This window comes from Mustela lutreola, chromosome 7, assembly GCF_030435805.1.
Source record: "Mustela lutreola isolate mMusLut2 chromosome 7, mMusLut2.pri, whole genome shotgun sequence".
NCBI classification, from domain to species: Eukaryota; Metazoa; Chordata; class Mammalia; order Carnivora; family Mustelidae; genus Mustela; species Mustela lutreola.
Window position 1 is genome coordinate 113,561,897 of NC_081296.1, and position 25,207 is coordinate 113,587,103.

At 35.0% G+C, this 25,207-nt stretch overlaps 1 protein-coding gene across 3 annotated transcripts in view; it reads left to right on the forward strand.

The window, feature by feature from the left end:
• Positions 1 to 25,168, forward strand: part of PCNX4 (pecanex 4) — a 42,780-nt gene extending 17,612 nt beyond the window's left edge. For 2 of the 3 annotated variants that reach the window (XM_059182236.1, XM_059182238.1), the window contains 9 exons: positions 913 to 1,092; positions 1,186 to 1,700; positions 1,908 to 2,008; positions 2,135 to 2,257; positions 6,353 to 6,713; positions 9,301 to 9,404; positions 14,297 to 15,333; positions 15,947 to 16,133; positions 24,439 to 25,168. In XM_059182236.1, the coding sequence (XP_059038219.1) occupies positions 913 to 1,092; positions 1,186 to 1,700; positions 1,908 to 2,008; positions 2,135 to 2,257; positions 6,353 to 6,713; positions 9,301 to 9,404; positions 14,297 to 15,333; positions 15,947 to 16,133; positions 24,439 to 24,690 (2,860 nt within the window). In that variant the 3' untranslated portion in view covers positions 24,691 to 25,168. The remainder of the gene's footprint in view (positions 1 to 912; positions 1,093 to 1,185; positions 1,701 to 1,907; positions 2,009 to 2,134; positions 2,258 to 6,352; positions 6,714 to 9,300; positions 9,405 to 14,296; positions 15,334 to 15,946; positions 16,134 to 24,438) is intronic. The other variant, XM_059182237.1, reaches the window with a different exon arrangement.
• Positions 25,169 to 25,207: the final 39 nt, after the last annotated feature.

Here is a 25,207-nt window from a genome sequence, read left to right on the forward strand (position 1 = left end):
GTAAATATTAGGACATTATTGGTTTCTAGGCAAAGTGTTTGGTCAGCTTTATTCCAAAAATACTAGTAATATATTGATAGTGCTTATTCTTCTATGCTTTAAGTTTTTATTAAATTATATAAACCATATAATAACATATTTGGGTAACTGGTAAAAGCTATGCCAGGAACCAATTTTTCCACTTTATAGAGCCATCTCTAACTTATGAGATTGTATTTTACAAGTTTGTATTCTCAAGTCCATACCACTATTTGTATATAATGAAAACATTATTATAAATGCTAGTTAAGTTCCCAGGCTAACCCACAGAGATACATTCATGAACTAATGTTGCTGACTTCTGATATTAACTATACTGACCTTAAACTTCTGATATTAATTATACTGACCTCAAATTAAGTTATGGGGATGAGGATGGAGGAGGACAACAAGAAGCATACTCTTTGCTAGCTACTAATGGTTAAGAACATCAATAAGGTTTGGCCTTTCCAGAGTTATAATTTTAAATTAGAAAACTTTAAACTCTGAAGAATCATTGGTAGAATTTCAGGCAATGTAGTTTAGATAATTAAGGATGAAATATTTTTATTCTGGTCTCAGATCAGTTTTACAAATCCCTAAATTCAATTTTATTCAGTAAATTGGTTTTAATTACTTCTTCCTTCTTTCCGCATTTGAATCCACATATTTTCTAAGTGCTAATCTCATACATAATTGAGTAGGGATAGTTGCTGATAAGGGGGAAGGACTATGGTCACAATTTATAAATGCTACTCTTTTGCATTTTGGGACTAGGATCTTTTTGTAAATGTTCCTTTGTCTCAGGGACTGGGTTGCATATGTTGTTTTTCCTGGGAAGATTCTCTTCTGTATATTATTTGGTATGATTTAAATGTTTCCTTTTTCTTACAGGTTTTTGGTAAATATACCAGCTCTAGAACAAGTGAATCAGATTTTACACATCTTATTTATATTTTTACCCTTTCTGTGGGCACTAGGGACTCTGCCCCCACCTGACTCACTTTTCTTATGGGCGATGGAGCAGGTTTTAGAGTTTGGCCTTGGAGGCTCATCTATGTCAACACACCTCCGGTAATTATTTTAAATATTAAAGTTCTATGTAATTTATTCTTAAAGTGCAATCTTTCTTTTCGAGCAAATCTTTTTTTTTTTTTTTCTCTGCAGGTTGTTAATAATGTTCATCATTTCTGCTGGAACAGCTGTAACATCGTATTTCATTCCCAGCACTGTTGGTGTGGTTCTTTTCATGACTGCACTTGGGTTCTTACTGAGTCTTAACCTAAGTGACATGTGTCTTGTCTTCAAACACAGTGTGACTAGACACAGAGTTGGAACCAAATCTAAGGCTTTACCCAGTGGTTCAGAAAAACAGTTTACTTGGAAGGAGTGCCTTTTCTACATCATCATATTAGTCTTGGCTCTCATAGAAACTAGTCTGCTGCATCATTTTGCTGGTTTCTCACAGATTTCCAAAAACAGTCCTCAGGCTGTTGTTGGCTATGTTTTGATGATATTGCTTATAATACTGTGGATACTTAGAGAAATTCAAAGTGTTTGTATCTTTGGAATTTTCCGAAACCCTTTCTATCCAAAGGATGTGCAAACTGTGACTTTATTCTTAGAAAAGCGAACAAGGCTTGTGAAGATTGGTGTTGTCAGACGGATTTTGCTAAATCTAGGTAGGAAGATAAAAGCTACTAACTTTGTGTTATATCTAGGAGGTATACAAAAATATGGAATGCCCATGTTTTTGCAATATACTACATACAGGCGTTTATTCATTTATATTTTAGTTTATCAGTTTTTTCAGTTAACTGCTAAAATATGCTCATAAAAATCACTAACCAACATAATTAAATTTGTTTCTTTTTTTTTGTTTGCCCTAGTATCACCCTTTGCTATGATAGCATTTCTTTCATTGGACAGTTCCTTACAAGGGCTCCACTCTGTGTCTGTCTCCATTGGATTCACGAGAGCTTTTAGAATGGTAATCCTTATAAGCGCTTAATAGTATTTTTGTATTGCTAAGTTTAATTGCAGTTTTGTTTATTCTGACAGTTTACCTAAATTTATCAAATTCTACTTGATAAAGTGGATAATTTGTGTACCACAGGTATGGCAGCATACAGAAAATGCTTTATTGGAGACAGTCATTGTATCAGTAGTACACTTGTTCATCTCCAGTACGGATGTGTGGTGGAACAGAAGTGTGGATACAGGAATCAGACTCTTACTAGTAAGCATATATTTTATTAGCTTTATTGATATATAGTTCACATACCATAAAATCATCTACTTATACATTTCAGCAGTAGGCATCACTGTAGTCTAATTTTAAACCATTTCAACATCCTAAGAAGATACCTCATGCACATTAATGTCCTTCCTTATTTCCACCCTCCATCCTTCCTACCCCCCACTCCAGCCCCAGAAACCATTTATACACATTTGGTTTCTCTGGTTGATTTATTTATCAGATGATGGATTTTTAGGTTGTTTTTACTTTTTGACTATTATGAATAATGCTGCTATGAACATTTGTGTACATGTTTTTGGACATTTATTTTTTGGACATATGTTTTCATTTCTCTTAAGTATCTAGGACTGGAGTTTCAATTCATAGTAGGTCTATGTTTAACACTTCAAGATACTGCCAAACATTTTCCCAAGGTGATAGTACCAGTTTACACTCCCACCAACAATATCATGAGGATTTCTCTACATCCATACCAATACCAATACTTTTTCATTCTGGGGGGTGCAAACTGCTATCTCATTGTAATTTTGATTTGCATTCCTTAAATTCTAATTATGCATTTTTTCATAAATTTATTGGCCATTTGTGCATGTTTTTTGGAGAAATGTCTATTCTGATCCTTTGTCCACCTTATGTGGCTTGCCCTTTTGTTGTTGAGTTTAAGAGTTCTTTATATATTCTGGATACAAGTTCCTTGATATATATGGTAAACAAAAATTTTCTCCCATTCTGTAGGAAGTCGTTCTCCTTGATAATATCCTTTGAAGCAAAAAAAGTTTTTAATTTTGCTGAAGTTCAATTTATTTCTTTGTTCTTTCGTCACTTGAATTGTTGGGATCATTCTAATAAACACTGCTCATTCCCAAATCATACAGATTTACTGCGTTTTCTTCTAAGAGTTTTACAGTTAAAACTATAACTCCTACAGTTGGGTCTATGATCTACTTTGAGCTTATTTTTGCACATGATATGAGGTAGGATTCCAAATTCATTCTTTTATGAACGGATATACAATTGTTCCAGCACCATCTATTGAAAGAACTATCTTTCCCTCAATGACTTTTTTTGGCACCCTGGTCAAAAATCAAATGACAAATGTAAGAGTTTATTTCTGGACCCACAGTTCTTTTCCATTTATCTGTATGTCTGTCTTTATGCCAGTACTATCCCATCTGTATTACAATACTTTGTAGTAGGTTTTGAAATCAGGAAGTGTGAGTCTTCCCACTTTGTTCTTCTTTTTCAAGATTGTTTTGTCTCTTCCAGTGCCCCTGCATTATGATGTAAATATTAGTTTCAGCTTTTAAGTTTTAGCAAGAAGGCATCTGAAACTTTGGTAGAGATTACCTTGAATGTGGAGATCAATTTGGGGAGTATTGACATCTTAAAAAATATTAATTCTTCCCATCCATCAATATGACGTGTATTTATATTTTTTTAAGATCTTTATTTCAACAATGTTTTGTAGTTTTCAGTGTCCTAAGTCTTAACACTTTTACTAAAATTTTCCTAAGTATATTATTCTTTTTGATGATATAAATAGAGTTGTTTTCTTAATTCATTTTTTGGCTTGTTTACTGCTAGAGTAGAGAATACAATTAATTTTTTAAAAATATTAATCTTGTGTCCTAAAACCTCATTTCTATGAGTTCTGGTAGATTTTTAGTGGGTTTTTTAAGACATTCTGTATATAACATCACATCATCTGCAAATTAGAAATAGTAGAGATATTTTTACTTCTTTCTTTTCAATCTAGATGTCTTTCCTCTGTTTTTCTTACCTACTTGCCCTGGCCAGAACCTCCTGTAAAATGTCAAAGAGAAGAGTGGACATCTTATGAGGAAAGCAGTCAGTCTTTCTCCATTAAGTTGATGTCAGTTTTTTACCGTTAGATATGACATCAGTTATTGTAGATGTTCCTTTTTTATTTTTTTTAAAGAAACTTTTTTTTAAGGGTTTTTATTGTCAGAGAGAGAGAGAGAGAGAGATCAAGCACATAAGCAGGGGGACCAGCAGGCAGAGGGAGAAACAGTCATGATCCCAGGGTCCTCAGACCAAGTCCCACATTGGGCTCCTCACTCAGCAGGACTTGGTTCCATGACCCTGAGATCATGACTTGAGCCAAAGGCAGAAGCTAAGCTGACTGAACCACCCAGGCAACCCTAGTATAGATGTTCTTTGTCAGGTTGAGGAAGTTCCCTTCTATTTCTGGTTAGTCTTTTTATCATTAAGGGTATTGGATTTTGCCTGATGTATTTTCTGTGTCTATTGAAATGGTCATGTGCTTTTGTCCTTTAATTTGTTAACATGGAATATTATGTTGATTTCTGGTTGTTAAACCAACCTTACATTCTAGGAATAAATCCCATTTGGTTATGGTGTATAATCCTGCTTATATGTCGCAGGATTCGGTTGACTAGTATTTTTGTGTGGTTGATATATATATGTATCTGTTGCTTTCTTTTATTGTCATGTCTTTGGTTTAGATATCAAAATAGTACTGACTCATAGAATGATTTGGGAATTCCATACTAATTATTCTTAAATGTTTGATCATATTTAAATATTTTGCGGTATGTAGTATTTTGTAATATGGAAGGCATCTGAGCCTCAGCTTTTCTCTGTGAGTAGCTTTTAAATTACAAATTCAATTTCCTTAATTTTTATATGTCTATTCAGTTTTTATATTTCTTCTTGAGTTGCTATATGTTTTTCTAGGAACTTGTTTGTTTCATTTAAGTGATCAAATTTATCAGCATACAGTTCATAGTATTCTCTTACTGTCCTAATTTTTTTCTGTAAGATTTCTATAAGGTAAAGTTATCTCTTTCATTCCTGATTTTAGTAATTGAGTCTTCTCTGTTTTATTCTTGGTCAGTGTAGCTAAAGGTTTGTCCATTTTATTGATCTCAAAAAAACCAGCTTTTGGTTTTATTGATTTTCTCGATTGTTTTTATATTCTCTATTTTTTTCATTTCTGCCCTAATATTTATTATTTCCTTTCTTCTGCTTACTTGAGGTTCAGTTTGTGCTTTATTTTCTAGTTTCCTAAGGTGAAAGATTATCTTACTGGTTTAAGATCTTCTATATAGGACACCTGGGTGGCTCAGTTTGTTAAGCAACTGCCTTCAGCTCAGGTCATGATCCCGGAGTCCTGGGTCTGAGTCCCACATCAGGCTCCCAGCTCCATGGGGAGTCTGCTTCTCCCTCTGACCTCTCCTCTCATGCTCTCTCACTCTCTCTCTCTCTCAAATTAAAAAAAAAAAAATTATAAAAAAAAATCTTCTATATAGGCATTTAAAGCTAGCTATAATTTGCCCTCTTGAGTGCTGTTTTAGCTGAATCACAAGTTTTGGTATGTTGTGTTTTTGTTTCATTCATCTCAAAATGTTTTCTCATTTTGTGTGTGTGATGTCTTCTTTGACCCCTTGGTTACTTAGCAATGTATCTTTTAATTATTTTTTTGGTAGGATTTTATTTTTAAGTAATCTCTACACCTAACTTGCAACCCCAAGAACAAGAGTTACATACTCAACCAACTGAGCCAGCCAGGCACCCCAGCACTGTGTCTTTTAATTTCAAGATTCCTTTATTATTTTTTTTTATTTCTATTGTTGATCAAATTCTGTTTTGGTTAAAGAACATACTTTGCATGATTTGTATGAACATACTTGTATGATTTCAGCCTACTAAGGTTTGTCTTATGACTTATGTTTCTCTGTACAATACTCTCTAAAATAAGGATGAATTAAGGATAGTTACTTAACTATTTATTACTTCTGGTTCTCATGACCTAACAAGCATGTATTACAAAAAGTTAGTCAACTTTAAGCTATCCTAGCACTCTGTTTGTCCTCTTTGTTATTACTTTTTTCCTAAGGGAGCCCAAACTTTTTAAAAAATGTAGACTCATTTATTACTTGTGGGGTTGGAGAATATTACAGCAAAGAATCTCATATAAGGATTATTTCTGCAAAAATGTTGTAGCAATAATAAAATTATAGTTTTCCTTACGTGATCTTGAAAATTCATGAAGTCTTTGAGAATAAAAGAAAGATTTTTACATTTCTACAGGTTGGCATCATGCGTGATCGTCTGATTCAGTTCATCTCTAAGCTGCAATTTGCTGTGACTGTACTTTTAGCATCGTGGACTGAGAAAAAACGTCGAAAGTCAACCACCACTTTATGTATTCTCAACATTGTCTTCTCTCCATTTGTGTTGGTCTTCATCATTTTCTCTACACTACTCTCCTCTCCCTTGCTCCCCCTCTTCACCCTTCCTTTGTTCTTGGTGGGCTTTCCCCGACCTGTTCAGATTTGGCCAGGAGCAGTGGGCACCGCGGCCTGCATGTGCGCAGACACAGTGTACTACGACCAGATGGTCCCAGGTCTGACCACTGCACTGCAGGCTGCAATGGCAGCTGGAAGTTTAGGTAAGTAAATGCTTTTGCTTAAAAAATCCTCACTGATATATTTTAAATACCCAAAAAAAAAAAAAAAAAAAAAAAAAAAGGACATACAAAAGAAGTCTTTGATTCAACCATTATATAGATTCTAATACTGGCAGAAGGACTAACTATGAAATAGAAGTATATCTCTTGCCCCTTATTTTGAGCTAAATAAAGTCATAAAAATAGTAAAGGGAAATTTCATTAAGGTGACTTGACATTTTTAAAAAAAATATTTTCTTGGATAAAATCAGGCTATAGTCCCACTACTTAACCATGAAAACACCTTATCTCCCAAAATTTCCATGAATTTATAGTGAGTTCACATCAAGTAGATGCAATGGCTTAGATCCATAAATAGTAAAAACTAGCTTTACATAATACAAGATTGAAGGGCTTAAGGAAGTTTGTTAGGATCTTGTTAGTTACTGTATGGCAATGTAAACAGTCTGACAAGGTTACAGGGCAAGATAACAAAAGCAGTGGCCAATGATCAGTAGCCTCCCAAAGTGAAGTACTATGGAAGTGTCAGCAAGAAAAAAATTTTATGTGAGGATGAACTAATTTTATGAATTAATGCTTTCATTGTACACTTAACTACAAATTCAACTAGATTGTGCTTCTCAAGGTTCTCAAGGTTGGTTTTAGATAAGGCCCAAGCTGATGACAGTAGTGTGCTATCTCCTATCATATGCCTTAGCCTTTGAACCTTGTTTTAGAAATACCCAGTGACATCTTGGCAAACTGATTCCAAGCAGAATAATAATTTCAAATTAGAATTTTAATGAAATACTTACTTGGATTGAACTTTTCTAATTATTTGTTACCTAAATTTGGGAGATAATTTAGGAAAAACTTTATAGTACAAATTTTTTAATGAATAATCATTTTTCTCTCTCTAAGAAAATATTCTACACTTTTAATCTTTTCATCCAGTTTTAATTAAGGTTTATCATATAATATTATGCCACTTATAAAAATACCTGTGAGGTTTGACTCACATCTAAAGTAATAAATACCTAAGGTAGAAATTATACTTTATTATGGAATCAGTTACACTCAGCCAAGAAGTGTGTCATAAAGTTTCTCTTGGCGGGGGGAAAACAATGAGATAACATTTCACATACATCTGGTTGACAGAAATGTAAAAGTCTGACATTACCAAGTATTGGCTAGGGTATGAAGAATAAGAACTTTCACACCCTTGCTAGAAGGGAATATAAATTTGTATAACCACCTTGAAGAGTAAACTAATAGTCTATAGTAAAGGTGTACATATCCCATGACCTAGGGATCCACTTTTAGATTCCATAATTCTAATTAGATTCTGATTCTAGAGAAACTTTTGTACATGTGTTTTGGGGTTTCCCCAAGCCCATATCCAGGTTTGATGATTCACTGAGAGGATTTGCAGAGCTCAATATATATTTGTACTCATGGCTAAGATTTATTATAGCAAAAGAATGCAGAACAAAATCAATGAAGAGAATAGTTACATGGGGTAAATCATGGTGCAAGCTTCCAGATGTCCTCTCCCGATGGAATCATTCAGAACATGTTTAATTCTCCAGTCACACATTGTCACAACCTGTGTGATACGGTGACTACCAGGGAAGCTTATTTGAGACTCAGTGCCTAGGGCTTTTATTTGGGGTGTGGTCATGTAGGCCACCCTCTGCCTAGCATGTACCAAGATTCCAGACTCCTAGAAAGAAAACAGGTGTTCCCGATAAACTGTATTGTTTGTACAAACTGTTTAGACACAATGACACTCTTATCAAGGAGGATGGTGAGAATTCTCCAGAAACGCAAGTCCCCATTGCCAGCCATCAAACAGCTTTGCAAGCAGGACTTTCAAAGGGTAACAGTTAGTTCTGCTATGTTAACTCTTTACTGTATAGCATATAGCATAAGCAGACTAGCACAAAGGTAATCCCTGCAGTATTATTTATGATAGAGAAAAATTGGAAATATATGGAATGTGTTTATAAATGGGAAATGAATGTTCAAATTTAGCTGTATTCATACAGTGAATTCTCAACTGTAGGTGCAAATGACTTGAACTATTTGCAGTCAACATGGGCAGATCTCAGAGACATAATGTTAAGAGAAAACTAATTTTTTAAAGTTTTTATACAGTGTGGTAGTAGCATTTTATGTAAATTTTTAACACCACAAAACATTTTTATATGTATGTTTATAAAAAAATGTCCAAAATGCTTTAAATAAATAATGTGAAGTTGGCTTTTATATACTTTTACATTTAATACTTTCCTACTTTTCCTACTGTAGTTAGGATTTTATATAGCAGATTCTAATTTGTTTCTCTGGAAAATATATCCTTGAATTTTTATGTATTACCTATAGATTTTCTCTTTTAACTGTTCCTGTTCCTATCAAAAGCTTAATTTAATGCCCCCGATACGCAATGAATAATTGTTTCTATTAACATAAAGAGAGAATAAAAGGAGCTATGAATCAGTTCCAAGTATCTTACCAGTTTTGAAGGTTCACATGGCAAAATAAAACAAGCTTGAATACTACTTACTTTTTTTTTTCTAATTTATTTTAGGTCTCCTCTTACCTGGATCTCATTACTTGGGCCGTTTTCAGGATCGTTTAATATGGATAATGATTCTAGAATGTGGTTATACTTACTGCTGTATTAACATTAAGGTCAGTGTACATTTGAAACCTCTCTAGTGTTTTTATAGCACATGTGTAAAATTTTACCTGTTATAGACATAGTATACACTTAATAGCTCAACTTAAGAGTATCAGTTAATTACCTGTGAAAACGCCTAAGGGATTTTTAAAGCATATTTCAATATGAACACATTCTAGGTAGACTAGTGTTGATTGTATAATAGAATGTAGTAACAAAATATATTTGCCCTCTTTTTGTCCAGGCCTTTTCTTTATTTCCTTATCTAGTTGAGTATCTCGAAAGTGTGACTCCATAATATTTTTTTACTCCTATATCACATAAGCATTCTCAACTTAATAAAAAACCTCTTCTGATCCTTACTACCATGCTACATGCCTTTCTCCTCTTTTTAAAGCAAAATGCCTTAAAAGAATTACCTAAATCAAATCTCAAATTTCATTTCTCCCATTCTCTCTTCAACTTACTCTAGGTTTTTGACCCTGTTATCTATTACTGCTCTTGTCAAGGTCTCTACTGGCTAACAGATTGCTAAATCTAATGTCAGTTCTCTGACCTGGTCTTATTGGACCTGTCTGCAGCATTTGACACAGTATCTTCTTTTTTTAGCTTGTTTCATGGGTCAGTCCTTGTCAGTCTCCTTTGATGGTTCCTTCTCTTTTCATTAACCTCTTTTTAGTTTCTTTAAGATTTTATTTATTTGAGAGAGAGAGAAAGAGTACGCAGAAGCAGGGGGATTGGGGTAGAGGAGAGGGAGAAGCAGACCGCCACTGAGCAGGGAGTCAGAATTGGAATCTGAGCTCAGTCCCAGGACCCTGGGATCATGACCTGAGCCCAAGGCAGATGCGTAACCGACTGAGCCACCCAGGTGCCCCTCTTTCCTAGACTCTTAATTAACATCAGACTGGAACTGTTGAATCACTTTATTGTACATTTGAAACTAACAGAATATTGTATGTTAACCTTACTGGAATTAAAGCTTAAAAAATAAAGTACACAAAATGAAAAAACAAACAGACAAACAAAAACAGCAGACTGTCCAGAGCCTAGCAGTCCTTGGTAACAACTCCATCCTTCTGGTAGCTCAGCCCCAAAACATTTGGGCTTTAGTCCAGTGGTATTTCACTCCTGTTTACCTCCATACCCCACATGCAATCCAACAAGAAATCCTGTTGGCTGTCTTTAAGCCATATCCTATATGCCACCACCTTTCTCTACCCTACAATTAGCTATCTTTATCTCTTTCTTATGTCATTGCAATAGTCTCCCAATTGGGCCCCCTGCTTCTTTCTACCTGCCTCCCAATAGTCTGTTCTCAGCTAGAGTAATCTTTAATATCTAACTCATTTCATGGTACTTCTCTACTCAAAACCCTACAGTGGATCTCTTTTTTTTTTTTTTTTTTTTTTTTTTTTCCATTCAGAGTAAAAGTCAAGGCCCTAAGTGTTCAGGCTCTCTATTTCCTCTTAGCCTCACCTACTACTTGAATCCTCTCACTCTACTCCAGCCTACTAGCTATTCTCTCTACCTGGAATGCTCTTTTTCATATAACCACACAGCTAGCTGCCTTACCACCTTCAAGTCTTTGCTCAAATATCACCTCAGGGAAATCTCTAGCTATCCTGTTTAAAGTGTATTCCCACTCCCATCCTGGCACTCCCAGTTCTCCTTGGCTTACTTTACTTTTTCTCTATTTTTCTAGCACTTATACCTTCTAACAAACTATATAATTTACTTTTTTTCATTGTTGATTGTCTGTATCCCTTTACTCTCTAATGTAATTGTCACAAGGACAAGGATCTCTGTTTGAAGGAATATAGCCTAAGCCCCTGGAACATTGTCTGGCACTTAATAGCCCCTTGATAAATATTTGCTGAATGAATAGTGGTAAATGAATGAATTTTTTGTCTTAGCACAGATGGAATAAAATTGCTGGTAATTAAAAAGCTTCTTCTTTAGCCCAGTGGTTCTCAAAATTCAGTTCCCCAGATTAGTAATATTGACATATCCTAGAACTTCTTAGAAAGGGACAATCTTGGGCACCACCTTAGAACTACTGAATCAGAAACTAGAGGAGGGCCCAGCAACCCATGTTTTAACTGCCATCCAGTGATTCTGACTCACCTGAAGTTTGAGAACCTAGTCTAACCTGTGTAAGTAAGAGAAGGCAAATCTCATGCAATATTGAGGGCATTATAAAAAAAAATGTTTAAAAAATATTGAGGGCAGGGGCGCCTGGGTGGCTCAGTGGGTTAAGCCACTGCCTTCGGCTCAGGTCATGATCTCAGGGTCCTGGGATCGAGTCCCGCATCGGGCTCTCTGCTCAGCAGGGAGCCTGCTTCCTCCTCTCTCTCTCTCTGCCTGCCTCTCTGCCTACTTGTGATCTCTCTCTGTCAAATAAATAAATAAAATCTTTAAAAAAAAAATATTGAGGGCATTTTCATTGCTTCATTTAGGCTCTATTTTTTAAAATGGTATGTTTTATAATGCCTAATAATGTGGCTCCTTCATTGCTCTTCTGTGCTCTATTATATGTAAAGATACATTTTTTTAATGGCAGTCTTTTTTTCTTTTCAGTTTTTTGGACACAGGTGGCTTAGCAATACCACCTTACCAACATTTATATGCTATATGCCTTAAATTTTACAAAGCACTTTTTAAAAAATTATTTATTTTTAGAGATTGTGAGGGGTGAGGGGCAGAGGGAGAGGTAGAGAGGGAATGTTAAGCAGATCCAGGCTCAGTGTGGAGCTGGATGTGGGGCTTGGTCTCACAACCCTGAGATCATGACGTGAGCCAAAATCAAGAGTCCAACATTTAACTGACCGAGCCACCCAGGCACCCCAACAAAGCACTTTTATTACTTAAATCTTTACAATCCTATGTGCTAGGATTAGTTTTCTTTGAAAGAGAAAAGGAATCTTGGTAAGTGATCTACTCAAGATTCTGTGCAAATACCTGGTAAAGCCATGATTTAAAAATGGCTTCTGATGTTCATATCCTATATTCTTTCTCTGGACCCTAATACAACCTGACAGCATTGTCTTTTATTAAATGCACTGGTAACTTTGTAAAAATGTATAAATAAGTAAACAATGATAGCAATAGTAATAGTAAACAGTGGCCTGCTGCATCCTCTTCAAATGATTCCTTATAGAGAAGTAATAAAAATGTGTTTAAAATTCACAAAAAAACACATTTAGGGGTGCCTGGGTGATGCAGTCAGTTGAGCATCAGACTCTTGGTTTCAGCCAAGAGTCATGATCAGTCAGGTCATGATCTCAGGACTGAGCCCCACATTGGGCTCCACACTGGGTGCAGGGTCTGCTTGGGACTCTCTTCCTCTTCTACTCCTCCCTTCCTCAAATAAATGGATAAATCTTTAAAAAATAAATAAGTAAAAAATAAATTAAAAACACATTCATAGTATTCATTTCATCAACATATATTTTCTGCATACCAGTACTGTGTCAAGTACTGATTTAGGCACGGCAGACATACTAGTAACCAAAAGAGAACTGCTTTTTGGAGTTTACATTATAGTTGGAGGAGACAGACAGTAGCCAAATACATAAATCTGTATGATTATGATAATGTTATTATAATTAAAAAACTGGAACAGGTGTGCCTGGGTGGCTCAGTAGGTTAAGCCTCTGCCTTCAGTTCAGGTCATGGTCTCAGGGTCCTGGGATCAGGCTCTGCATCTGGCTCTCTGCTCAGCACGGAGCCTGCTTCCTCCTCTCTCTCTGCCTGCCACTCTGCCTACTTGTGACCTCTCTCTCTCTCTCTCTGTCACATAAATAAATAAAATCTTAAAAATATATATAATTAAATAAACAAATAAATAAATAACTGGAACAGAAAAATGATTGAATAAATTCCAGAATATCCACAGTAGAATAATGCTGCCATTTAAAGTAGGATAGAAAACTACTGTATATGCTAAATAATTCCAGTTTTGCCTTTTGCCCTCCCAAAAATTATATATATATATATATTTTTTAAGATTTTATTTATTTATTTGACAGAGAGAAATCACAAGCAGATGGAGAGGCAGGCAGAGAGAGAGGAAGGGAAGCAGGCTCCCTGCTGAGCAGAGAGCCCAATGTGGGACTCGATCCCAGAACCCTGAGATCATGACCTGAGCCGAAGGCAGCAGCTTAACCCACTGAGTCACCCAGGCGCCCCCCAAAATTTTATATTTAAAAAAGTTTTTTGGGGCACCTGGGTAGATCAGCCAGGTAAACATCTGCCTTGGGCTGGTCATGATCCCCTGCTCAACAAGGAGCCTGCTTCTCCCTCTTCCTCTGGCACTTCCCCTGGTTGTGCTCTCTCAATCTCTCTCTCTCTCTCTCTATCAAATAAATAAAATCTTAAAAAAAAGAAAAGTATTTTGTAAGTATGATTCAACCTTCACTATAGGTATAGTCTTTCAAAATTATGGTCATAGTCAATTAAATTGTTTTGCCAATTTCTAGTGGCATTTCTGTCATTTCCTTTAAAGTAGTACCATAACTTTTTTTTTTAAAGATTTTATTTATTTATTTGACAGGCAGAGATTACAAGTAGGCAGAGAGGCAGGTAGAGAGAGAGAAGGAGGAAGCAGGCTCCCTGCCGAGCAGGGATCATGACCTGAGCCGAAGGCAGAGGCTTTAACCCACTGAGCCACCCAGGCACCCCATAAAGTAGTACCATAACTTTTAACCTCTATATGCAGCATCAAATGTGTTGAAGTGCCAATAAGTTGGAGTAAATGTGTAGCTCTTGAGTTAAGGAATTTTGTGTGTGTGTGTTTTCCATATTTTCATTATGAGAATCCAATCCATGGGAATATATAAAAGTAGTTGCTTTTCTCTATGTAATAAGTGATCATAAATTCAAGTACTTTCTCTTTCTTCTTTAGGGGTTAGAATTGCAAGAGACATCCTGTCATACTGCTGAAGCTCAAAGAGTTGATGAAGTTTTTCAAAGTGCCTTTGAACAAGAATATTCAAGAGTATGTTCTATTAATGAACACTTTGGAAATGTCTTGACACCCTATTCTGTTTTGCCAGTAAAACTCTATTCTGATGCCAGGAATGTTCTATCTGGCATAATCGATTCTCATGATAATTTAAAAGAATTTAAAGGTGACCTTATTAAAGTACTTGTGTGGATACTTCTTCAGTACTGTTCCAGAAGGCCTCATGTGCAGGAGGTTGTTCACAAAACTGAAAATAAAGGGCAAGCATCTCTAATAATCCTGCCTGCTTTGAATACTTCACCACAAACCCAATCCCCAGAAGACTCAGATAGTTTAAATTCAGAAATTTTGGATGATTGGTCTGATGATAATGTTTTTGGTGATGAGCCAACTATCAGAAAAGGAAAAGAAGAAAAAGATCAATTAAAAGTTGTACCAGGTGTAAATTTTCCTATTCCAGGATCAGTAGAGTCTCAGGGTATTGGTGAGCATTCTGGAGGCACAGTTCCTGAAAACAGTCTTTACAAGTCAGTTATATTGGGATACCCTGTTGTTGACAAAGGAAAACAAAAAGATGTGGCATATATCCCCCTTGTGGAGTTCAGTTGTTCTCATTCTCACTTGTTACGCTTACCTGAAGAGTGGACATCTAGCTGTTTGCCTAATTCCAAGATGAGGGAGATGAGCTCACTCTTTCCAGAAGAGTGGTACCAATTTGTGTTAAAGCAGCTGGAATGTTTTCATTCAGAAGAAAATACCTCAAGTGTCCTGGAAGAAATTGCAAAGGACAGAGTTTTAAAAGACTTTTATGTTCATGCAGTAATGACTTGTTATTTTAGTTTATTTGGAGTAGACAATATGGTTCCGAGTCCTGGTCATATATTGAGAGTTTACAGTGGCGTTTTGCCTTGGTCTCTTGCCTTGGATTGGCTCACAGAAAAGCCAGAACTGTTCCAACTAGCACTGAAAGCTTTCAGGTAATTCATTTTGATTATACATAAACTGTAACTGGCAGAAAAATACTGACTTAAAAAAAAAAAAAAACCTAAAAGGAGATACTTCTTCATTTCTAACTATAACAAATAATTACTTTCTGGGGTGCCTGGGTGGCTCAGTCATTAAGCGTCTGCCTTAGGCTCAGGTCATGATCGTAGGGCCCTGGGATTGAGCCCCACATCAGGCTCCCTTGCTCTGTGGGAAGCCTGCTTCTCCCTCTCTCACTCCCCCGCTTGTGTTCCCTCTATCGCTGTGTCTCTCTCTGTTAAATAAATAAATAAAATATTTTAAAATAATAATAATAATCACTTTCCTAAAAATAAAAGAAATGCTTAGTATGTACAGTGATTATATCAGGATTACATTTTAATTTCCATTTCCTTTTATTTTATATGGAGAACCTGTTTTTCATTTGACTTACTGGATTTTTTTTACTTCACTCCATCATTTCTTCCTGATCTTTTTATCTGAAATATGTATGATTTTAGTGCAATGTCTTAAAAATATAGATTGAACAGAGTCTATTTCATCTATGAAGTTGATTTTATAAATTTTATTAAAACTTCTAAAATTCTTTATTTCTCCATTGTTAAGGTATACTCTGAAACTAATGATTGATAAAGCAAGTTTAGGTCCAATAGAAGACTTTAAAGAGCTGACTAACTGCCTTGAAGAATATGAAACTGACTGGTACATTGGTTTGGTATCTGATGAAAAGTGGAAGGAAGCAATTTTACAAGAAAAACCATACTTGTTTTCTCTGGGATATGACCCTAATATGGTAAGTTTAAAAATGTGTTTTTAAACATTTTCATGTATTGACCTTAAAAAAACTAAAGTATTTAAGTGATAGAGATACAACATTATGGGTATAGATATATTAATCATATCATTAAGGCCTTTGTAATCATGACTTCATGGCCAACATAGTACAATCCTAGAATGACTAATTATTTACTTTTGCAAACCCAATATGAGCTAATTTAAAATGTATAGCCAATGTGCAATAACTGCACTAAGATAGCCAAGTAGACTTAATATGCTATAACATATTTGGCTAAATGGATTATATTCCTACGCCAAATCTGAGTCATGAATTATCACTTTGGATTTGACTTCTAGAAGAAAAACTAATTTGTAATTGGCAAAGTATTCCTTTTGCTGACATCAGTGTTTTATCTGAAGCAAACTGACCTGTAAAAATTCAGAGACTCCAAATAGGAAATAACTTTTTTTAAAAAAAGAAAAACATGGTGGTTCTCATTACATTTAAAATGTCATCAGAGGTGCACAGTATGATTCAATGTTACACGCTCATTGGAGGTTCTGTATCTGGCATTGCAGCTTGAAGAGCTCTGTAGATTTCCTCCCCATCAAAAATAATGAAAGTTGTTTTTAAAAAACAACCATTTAAAGACTTGGAAATGATCCTAAGGGCATTTGCAAAGGAAGAAATATTTATTCAAATTTTCAACTAAAACCCAATAAGAGTAGTGAGAGACTGCAGTATTTGGACCAAGATCCCATTCCTTCCCAACTCAGCAAGACAGAAACTCCTCAGACTGATCTAAACAAGAAGGATTCCTTCTCACTTCTGCTCCTAGTTGGAAGACTGTTTTCCTGGGAGAGTCAGAGCTTTAGCATTTATCTTACCTCCAGCTACCTGCTGTGAGGCTAGGTTCTGAGCATGTGTAGTTCAGAGGTGAGAACTCCTTTTTGGCCACCCCATCTTTTTGGATAGAGGCTTTACTGTGGACTTGGTGCCCCTGAGAATAATGGGGCCCTGACCAGCCTTACCTCGTAGAAGGTGGAGGTTCCACACAAGGAGAGGCAAGTCAAGAAGACCTGAGATTACTGCTGCCTTCTGCCTCCTAAAGCAGAGGTATCTCTCAGGGAGAAGCATGCTGTTGTCTCACCCTCAGATACAGAGCTCTGGCTAAGAGGTTTTGCCCAGTGGGAGAAGTCAATCATAAAACAAAACAAAACAAAACCAACTTCTAAATTTCTCCCAAAGGAAATTATTTCACTTGCAACGGTGTAGATACGTTGACACCTAAGATGCTCTCAAAAACAATGGAGCTGTGGTAAAAAGTAATTAAGGGGCTACTGGTAAATTTGTTAGAGACATAAACTAAACTGTAGGCTGAGTAGGTAAACAGAACCAGGGGAAGAAACAGTAGAGAAGAGCCCTCCTGGGGTCAAAAAAAATGTGCCCACGTTTAACTGGATTAGTCTATGAAACAATTTACTTCCCAGGACATTGTTGAAAACATAAAGCAACCACCTGGCGATCATTGGAGCTTAGCATCTGGGTGTGAGCAATTAACAGATGAAGTGAGCCCTGCTAAAACTACTGCTATCTCAGATTAACTGTGGACATTCACAAGGCTGCACTCCCCAAGGAACCAAAATCAAAGGCTTCACATTTGTAGGGAGAGTGGGCATTAACTTCACTAAAGCGTTCCAGCCACTTACTAAACAAATAAATAAATAACAAGCCCTGGTATGGGGGCAAGGGTCAATCCTCAGAATTGCAGTGGTGTTATATAAAATGTCCAATATTGAACACAAATTATAAGACATAAAAAGAAACAGGAAAGTCAGACCCATATACTGGGGGGGTAAATTGCCTATGAGTGACTAGATGGCAGATTTAACAAAGATTTCAAAGTAGCCATTATAAAAATGTTCAAAGGACTGAAAGAAACCATGTTTAAAGAAAAAACAAAGTGGTATAGGAGGAAAGTACCTCAGTAATAAGGTCACATATGACAGCCCACAGCCAACATCATATTCAATGGTGAAGAGCTAAAAGCTTTTCCTCTAAGATTAGGAACAAGACAAAGATGCCCACTCTTGCCACTTTTATTCAACATAGTATTGTAAGTCCTGCCCCAGTAATTAGGCAAGAAAAAGAAATAAAGTCATCCAATTTGGAAAGGAAGAATTAAAACTGTCACTATTTGCAGATGACATGATATTATATATAAAAAATCCTAAGTACTCCACCAAAAAACTTAGAAATAATAAGCAACTTTAGTAAAGATGCAGGATACAAAATAAATACACAAAAATCTGTTGTTTCTATACACCAATAACAAGCTGTCAGAAAGAGAAGTTAGGAAAACAATTTACAATTACATCTAAAAAATAAAATAACTTGGAGTAAGTTTAACCAAGGAAATGAAAGACCTTACATTGAAAACTGTAAGACATTGATTAAAGAAATTGAAGAAGACACAAATAAATGGAAAGGTGGACTGGAAGAATTAGTGCTATTTTTTTCTTTTTAAAGTTTTTATTTATTTATTTGACAGACAGAGATCATAAGTAGTCAGAGAGGCAGGCAGAGAGCCAGAGGAGGAAGCAGGCTCCCTGCTGAAGAATTAGTACTATTAAATATGCGTACTACCCAAAGCAGTCTACATATTCACCGCAATTCCTATCAAAATTCCAGTGGCATTTTCACAGAAATAGAACAATCCTAAAATTTGTATGGAACCACAAAAGACCCCTAATATCCAAAGCAATCTTGATAAGACCAAAGGTGGTAGTATCATGCTTCCTGATATCAATGTATTGTTGGGCCTCTATCATACAGAAATGTAATATACTTGCCAGTGATTGCAGAATAGAAGTCCATGGAAATAAAGCTGTACTTAGCAAAAGAAATGATTCCAGATGGTAACTTGAATCCATAGGAATAAAGGAGAACCAGAAATGATAAATAAGAAGCTAACGTAGCAAAAGTGATAAATATATACTTGTTCCCTTTAAATTTCTTTAAAAGACATAAAAGTATATAAAATGGTAATTATAATAATAAATTATTGGGCTTGAAACATTATAGGTGTGATATGTATAACAATACCACAAAAAGGGGCAAAAGGAGAGTAGAATTATACAGGGTTATTGTTTCCTATCTCACCAGAATTAGTGTAAACTAATGCTGATTCTGGTAAGTTATTTATGGCAAGCCCTAGAACAATCACTGAGGAAAGTAACTTAATTTTAAGCGAAAAAAATCACTAAAGAAATTAAAATTCAGTATTAGAAGATATTCACTTAATGCAAAAGAAGGTAGTAAAAGAGGACTAGAGGGACAAAAAAGGAGAGATATAGAAGACAAAAGGAAAATGACAGACTTAAATCCTGCTGTATCACTAGTAACATTAAAAGATTAAACAGTTGAAAGGCAGATTGTCAGGCTGGATAAAAAAAAAACAAAGTAAAAGGGTGAAAAAGGCATATCAGGCAAGCAGCAACAACAGGAAAGCTGGAGTACCTATACTATTATCAGAAAATAATAGACTTTTAAACAAAAAATGTTACTAGAGATTAAGAGGGACATTTTATAGTGATAAAAGGGTTAGTCCATCGGGGAGCTAGAACAATTATGTATGCAGCTAACAATGAACCACCAGAATATATGAAGGAAAATTGACAGAAATGAAGAAAGGAGTAGACAATTTAATAATAATAATTTAAGACTTCAAAACCCTACTTTCAGTAATGGATAGAGCAAACAGGCAGATCAACAGAAAAACAGAATGCTTGAATAACACTATAAACCCATAACACCAAACAGACAACTGTAGAATATTCCATCTAAAAACAATAGAATATTCATCTGAATATTCTATTCATCTGAATATTCATCTTCTTCTGAAGTGTGCATGAAACATTCTCCAGGGTAAATCATATGCTAATACATAAAACAAACTTAATACATTTTAAATGATTGAAATGTATCCTCTGACCAGAAGGAAATGAAATTAAAAATCAGTGAGAGAAAGAAATTGAGTAAACTAACAGATATGTAAACTAAACAGATAACAGTTTATTGAGTAAACTAGCAGAGTAAACTAACAAGATATGTGGAAATTAAACAACACGTGCCTAAATCGCCAGTGGTCAAAGAAGAAATTGGAATATACATTGAGATGAATGGCAAGAAGAGACAGTATAGCAAAACTTGAAAGGTGCAATTAAAGCAGTTTTTAGAGGAAAATTCATAGCTTTAAAGTGTCTATTTAAAAAGAAGAAAGAGGGGCGCCTGGGTGGCTCAGTGGGTTAAGCCGCTGCCTTCGGCTCAGGTCATGATCTCAAGGTCCTGGGATCGAGTCCCACGTCGGGCTCTGTGCTTCCTCCTCTCTCTCTCTCTCTCTCTCTCTCTGCCTGCCTCTCTGCCTATTTGTGATCTCTCTGTCAAATAAATAAATAAAATCTTAAAAAAAAAAAAAAAGAAGATTTCAAATCGATAGCTTAACCTTCCATCTTATAACACTAGAAAAAGAAGAGTAAACTTAATTTAAAGCAAATAGAAGAAAGAAATTAATAAAGATAAGTGATTATGAAATAGAAAATGAAAAAAAGAGGTATGTTACTACTGACCTTATAGAAATAAAAATGATTACAAAGGAATACAGTGAACACTTTTATGCCAGTGAATTATATAACTTAGATGAAATGGACAAATTCCTGCAAATACAAACTACCAAAACTGACTCAAGAAGAAATAGGTAATCTGAACAGACCTATAACAACTAAGGAGATTGAATTAGTGATCAAAATACTAACTGTAAAGAAAATCTGAAAACTATATGGCTTTGTTACATAATTCTACCAAGTATTTTTTTTAAAAGATTTTATTTATTTGAGATAGACAGTGAGAGAGGGAACACAAGCAGGAGGTGTGGTAGAGGGAGAAGCTGGCTTCCCACTGATTAGGGAGCACAATGAGAGGCTTGATCCCAGGACCCTGGGATCATGACAAGAGCTGAAGGCAGATGCTTAATGACTGAGCCACCCATGTGCCCCCCCCAAGTATTTTAAAGAATAATACCAGTTCTTCACAAACTCTTCAAGAAAAAAAGAGCACTTACCAGTGCATTCTCTAAAGCCTGTATTAACCCTGATATCAAAAGCATAAGGAAACATTACAAGGATAGAAAATTACAGGCTAATATCTTTTATCAATGTAGTTACCGAAATCTGTAACAAAATAATAGCAAACTGAATCCAGCAACATATAAAAGAATTATAAAACCATAACCAAGTGGTATTATCCCAGAAATCTAATGTTGCCTTAACACTGAAAAATCAGTTAACGTAATATACCATATCAATTGAATAAAAAAAATAAAACTGTATAATCATCTCAGAAAAAGGATTTGACAAAAAAATCCAAAGACTAGGAATAGTAAGGAGTTTTCCTCAATTTGATAAAGGCATCTGTGAAAAATCCATAGTTAACATCATACTTATTGGTGAAAAGCTGATAGTTCACTTATGATCAGTAGTAAAGGAATTTATTCAACACTTTTATTAAACATTATATATTAGAGATTCTAGCCAAGGTAATTAAGCAAGAAAAAAAAAAGATACTCAGACCGGAAAGGGAGAAGTGAAATCATCTCTATTCACAAATAATTTACATATAGAAATTCTAAGGAATTCTCTAAAAAACTTAAAACTATTAAGTACAGCATGGTTATAGGATACAAGATAAACATACAAAAATCTATTATGTTTCCATACACTAGTAATCTAAAATCTAAAACACAATCTAAAAATGAAGTTAAGAAAACAATTCTACTTAATACTTCAGAAGAAATTTAGCAAGAAAAGCATGAAACATATTCTCCAAAAGCTATGAAATATTGTTGAAAGAAATGATTTAAGATTTAATAACATGAAAAAACATCCTATGTTCCTGGCTCAAAATGATAGGATGACATTACTCCCCAGTTGATTCACAGAGTTGGTACAATACCCATCAGAATCTCAGCTGGCTTCTTTGTGACATTGGCAAACTGTTTCTTAAATTCATATGGAATTTCAAGGGACCTTGAATATATAGAACAATCTGAAAATTGTCAGACTAACACAAATTTCAGAACTTAGTACAGACCAGCAATTAAGACAGTATGGCAATGGCATAAAGGTAGACATAAAAATCAATGAAATTGATTCAAAACTAGAAATAAATGCATGTGGCTTTGATAAACTGATTTTAATAAGGTTGCCAAGACCATTCTTCAGCAAATGGTATTGAGACAGATAGCCACATTCAAAAGAATGTCATCGGACCCCATATTAGTTTTCAGAGCTGCTACAACAAATTACTGTGAACTGGGTGGCTTGAAACAACAGAAGTTTATTCTTTCAGAGTTCTGGAGGTCAATAGCCTGAAATTACGATGCCAGCAGGGCCATACTCTGTCCAGAGGCTTTAGGGAATAATCTTGCTCTTCCAGCTGCTGGTGACTCCTGGTATTCCTTGGCTTGTGACAGCATAACTCCAATCTCTGTTTCTGTCTTCACATGGACACCTTTCCTATATCCACCCCCATGTCAGTTTTTGTATCCCTTTCTAAGGACATAACCACTGTATTTAGGATCACCTAAATTCAGGATGACCTCATCTTAAGATTCTTAATTACACCTGCAAAAACATATTCTAAACAAGATTTACAGGTACCACGGATTAGGATTGGAGATATATCTTCTCTGAGGGATACCATTCAACCAACTGCAGGCCATTACTTCATAGTATATATAAAAATGAACTCAAAATAAATCAAAGTTCTAAATATAAGAGCTAACGCCATAAAAATCATAGAAGAGAACATAGGAGTAAATCTTTATGATCTTAAATATGGTGGTAGATTCTGAGATATAATACCAAAAGCATGAAAACAAAACAAAACAAGAATAGATAAATAGGACTTCATCAAAAGTAAAAACTTCTGTGCTTCAAAAGATACAATCAAGAAAGTGGAAAGACAACTCACAGAATGGGAAAAATATTTGCATATAAATGATAAGGGACTTGTTACTAGAATATTTTAAAAATCCTTACAATGCAATAATAAAAAGGTGTTTTTATTTAAAATATGAGCTAATTTTAAAATGAACAAAGTATCTCTATAGATATTTCTTCAAAGGAGACATACAAATGGGGCAACAAAAGAGCCCATAAAAAGACGTTCAATATCATTTGTCATGAGAGAAATGCAAACCAAATCCACAGTGAGGTATCACTTCATACAAGTTCATACTAAAATGGCTGAAATCAAAAAGGCAAATAATAAGTATTGGTGGATGTGAAGAATTAGAACTCTAACACAGTGCTGGCAGAAATGTAAAATGGTACAACCATTTAGAAAACATTTTGGCGGTTTCTTAAATGATTAAACTTAGAGTTACCATATGACTCAGTAATTCCACTTCTAGGTATAGACCCAAGAAAAATGAAAGCATAGATACACATAGAAACTCTTATATGGATGTTTATTACAGTATTAATCATAACTGACAAAAGGTGGAAACAACCAAACTGTCCATCAACTGATGAATCAGTAAGCAGACAGATGTGGTTTTTCCATGCAATGGAATGTTAGTCTACCATAAAAAGGAATAAAGTACTGATATATGAATGAATGGGCCTTGAAAATATGCTAAAGAAGCCAGTCACCATCATTATGATTCCATTCATATGATAATTTCATAAAAGGCAAAATTATAGAAAGTACGTAAGTGGTTGCTTATAACTGGGAGAATGATGGGATAAGCGAGTAATAGCTAAAGAGCACAAGTTTCCTTTTGAGATCATGAAGATGTCCTAATTTGGAGATGCTTGTATACATTTGAATATACTAAAAAAAAAAACTATTGAATTAAACACTTTACATGAGTAAATTGTATGGAATGTGAATTATATCTCAAAAATTTTTAAAAAGAACTTATTGTGTGATTGTCCACTGACTACTATCTATGACTTATGCATTGTTGAGGCCAGATGGGGTGAAGGAATAGAGAAGGAAAGGAAACAGAAGTAGCTGAGATTTTGCTGTTTGGGTTATTGAATGAATGGCTGTCACATCAAGCTTATTCAGAGAGCTACCAAATAAAAGTGAATCTTGATTCTGAAGACAAGGAACTCTTGTGTATATTTTAATATACCACTTTTTGTTTAAGTTTGCCTAACTACAATGGAATTTTTCTCTAAATTTACAAATAAAATGTAAAGGCCTGAAGGTAACTTTGTCTTCTCCTTTCCCACCCACCTTTTATACTCTGAAGGGTGTTTACACTGGGAGAGTACTTACCCTTCAAGAATTGCTGATCCAAGTTGGGAAGTTAAATGCTGAAGCTGTTAAAGGTCAGTGGGCCAATCTGTCATGGGAATTGCTTTATGCCACAAACGATGATGAGGAACGATATAGTATACAAGCTCATCCACTACTTTTAAGAAACCTTACAGTACAAGCAGCTGATCCTCCCCTGGGATATCCAATTTATTCTTCAAAACCTCTTCACATACATTTGTATTAGAGCCCATTTTGACTTGTAAGTGTATCGTCAAAAATGAGATGTCTTTATTTTTTCATTCTAGAAAAGTAACAATGTGATCTCTCATAACTTCACTGGACTTCTCTCTCTCCTCCTCCAAGTCAGATACCTGAGAAAAGCTAAGCTCTGTAAAGTTGATTCTCTTAGCTATCTTAATGTTTAAAAAACTTTGTCTAACACAAAAGTTAGAAATAGTTGGCCAATATTTGCGCCCTATGGATTGTGGTAGGCTTTAGCAAATATAAAACATTTGTATGAGATTAAGTAATGAATTTATTAATGCTTTCTTAAATATGTGATAGGTGGCTTGCTTTATAGAAGTCAACAACTATGTAATTTTAACATTCCTAGAAGATATACACACATATCAGTGTTTTTATGTGATGATAATGGATCCTGTTGAAGGTTGCATAATGTGTATTTATTTATTTGAAATATTAAATTTTATAGTATTTTCAAACTTTGCTGTTTTTTTAAAATTTTTAATTTTTTATAAACA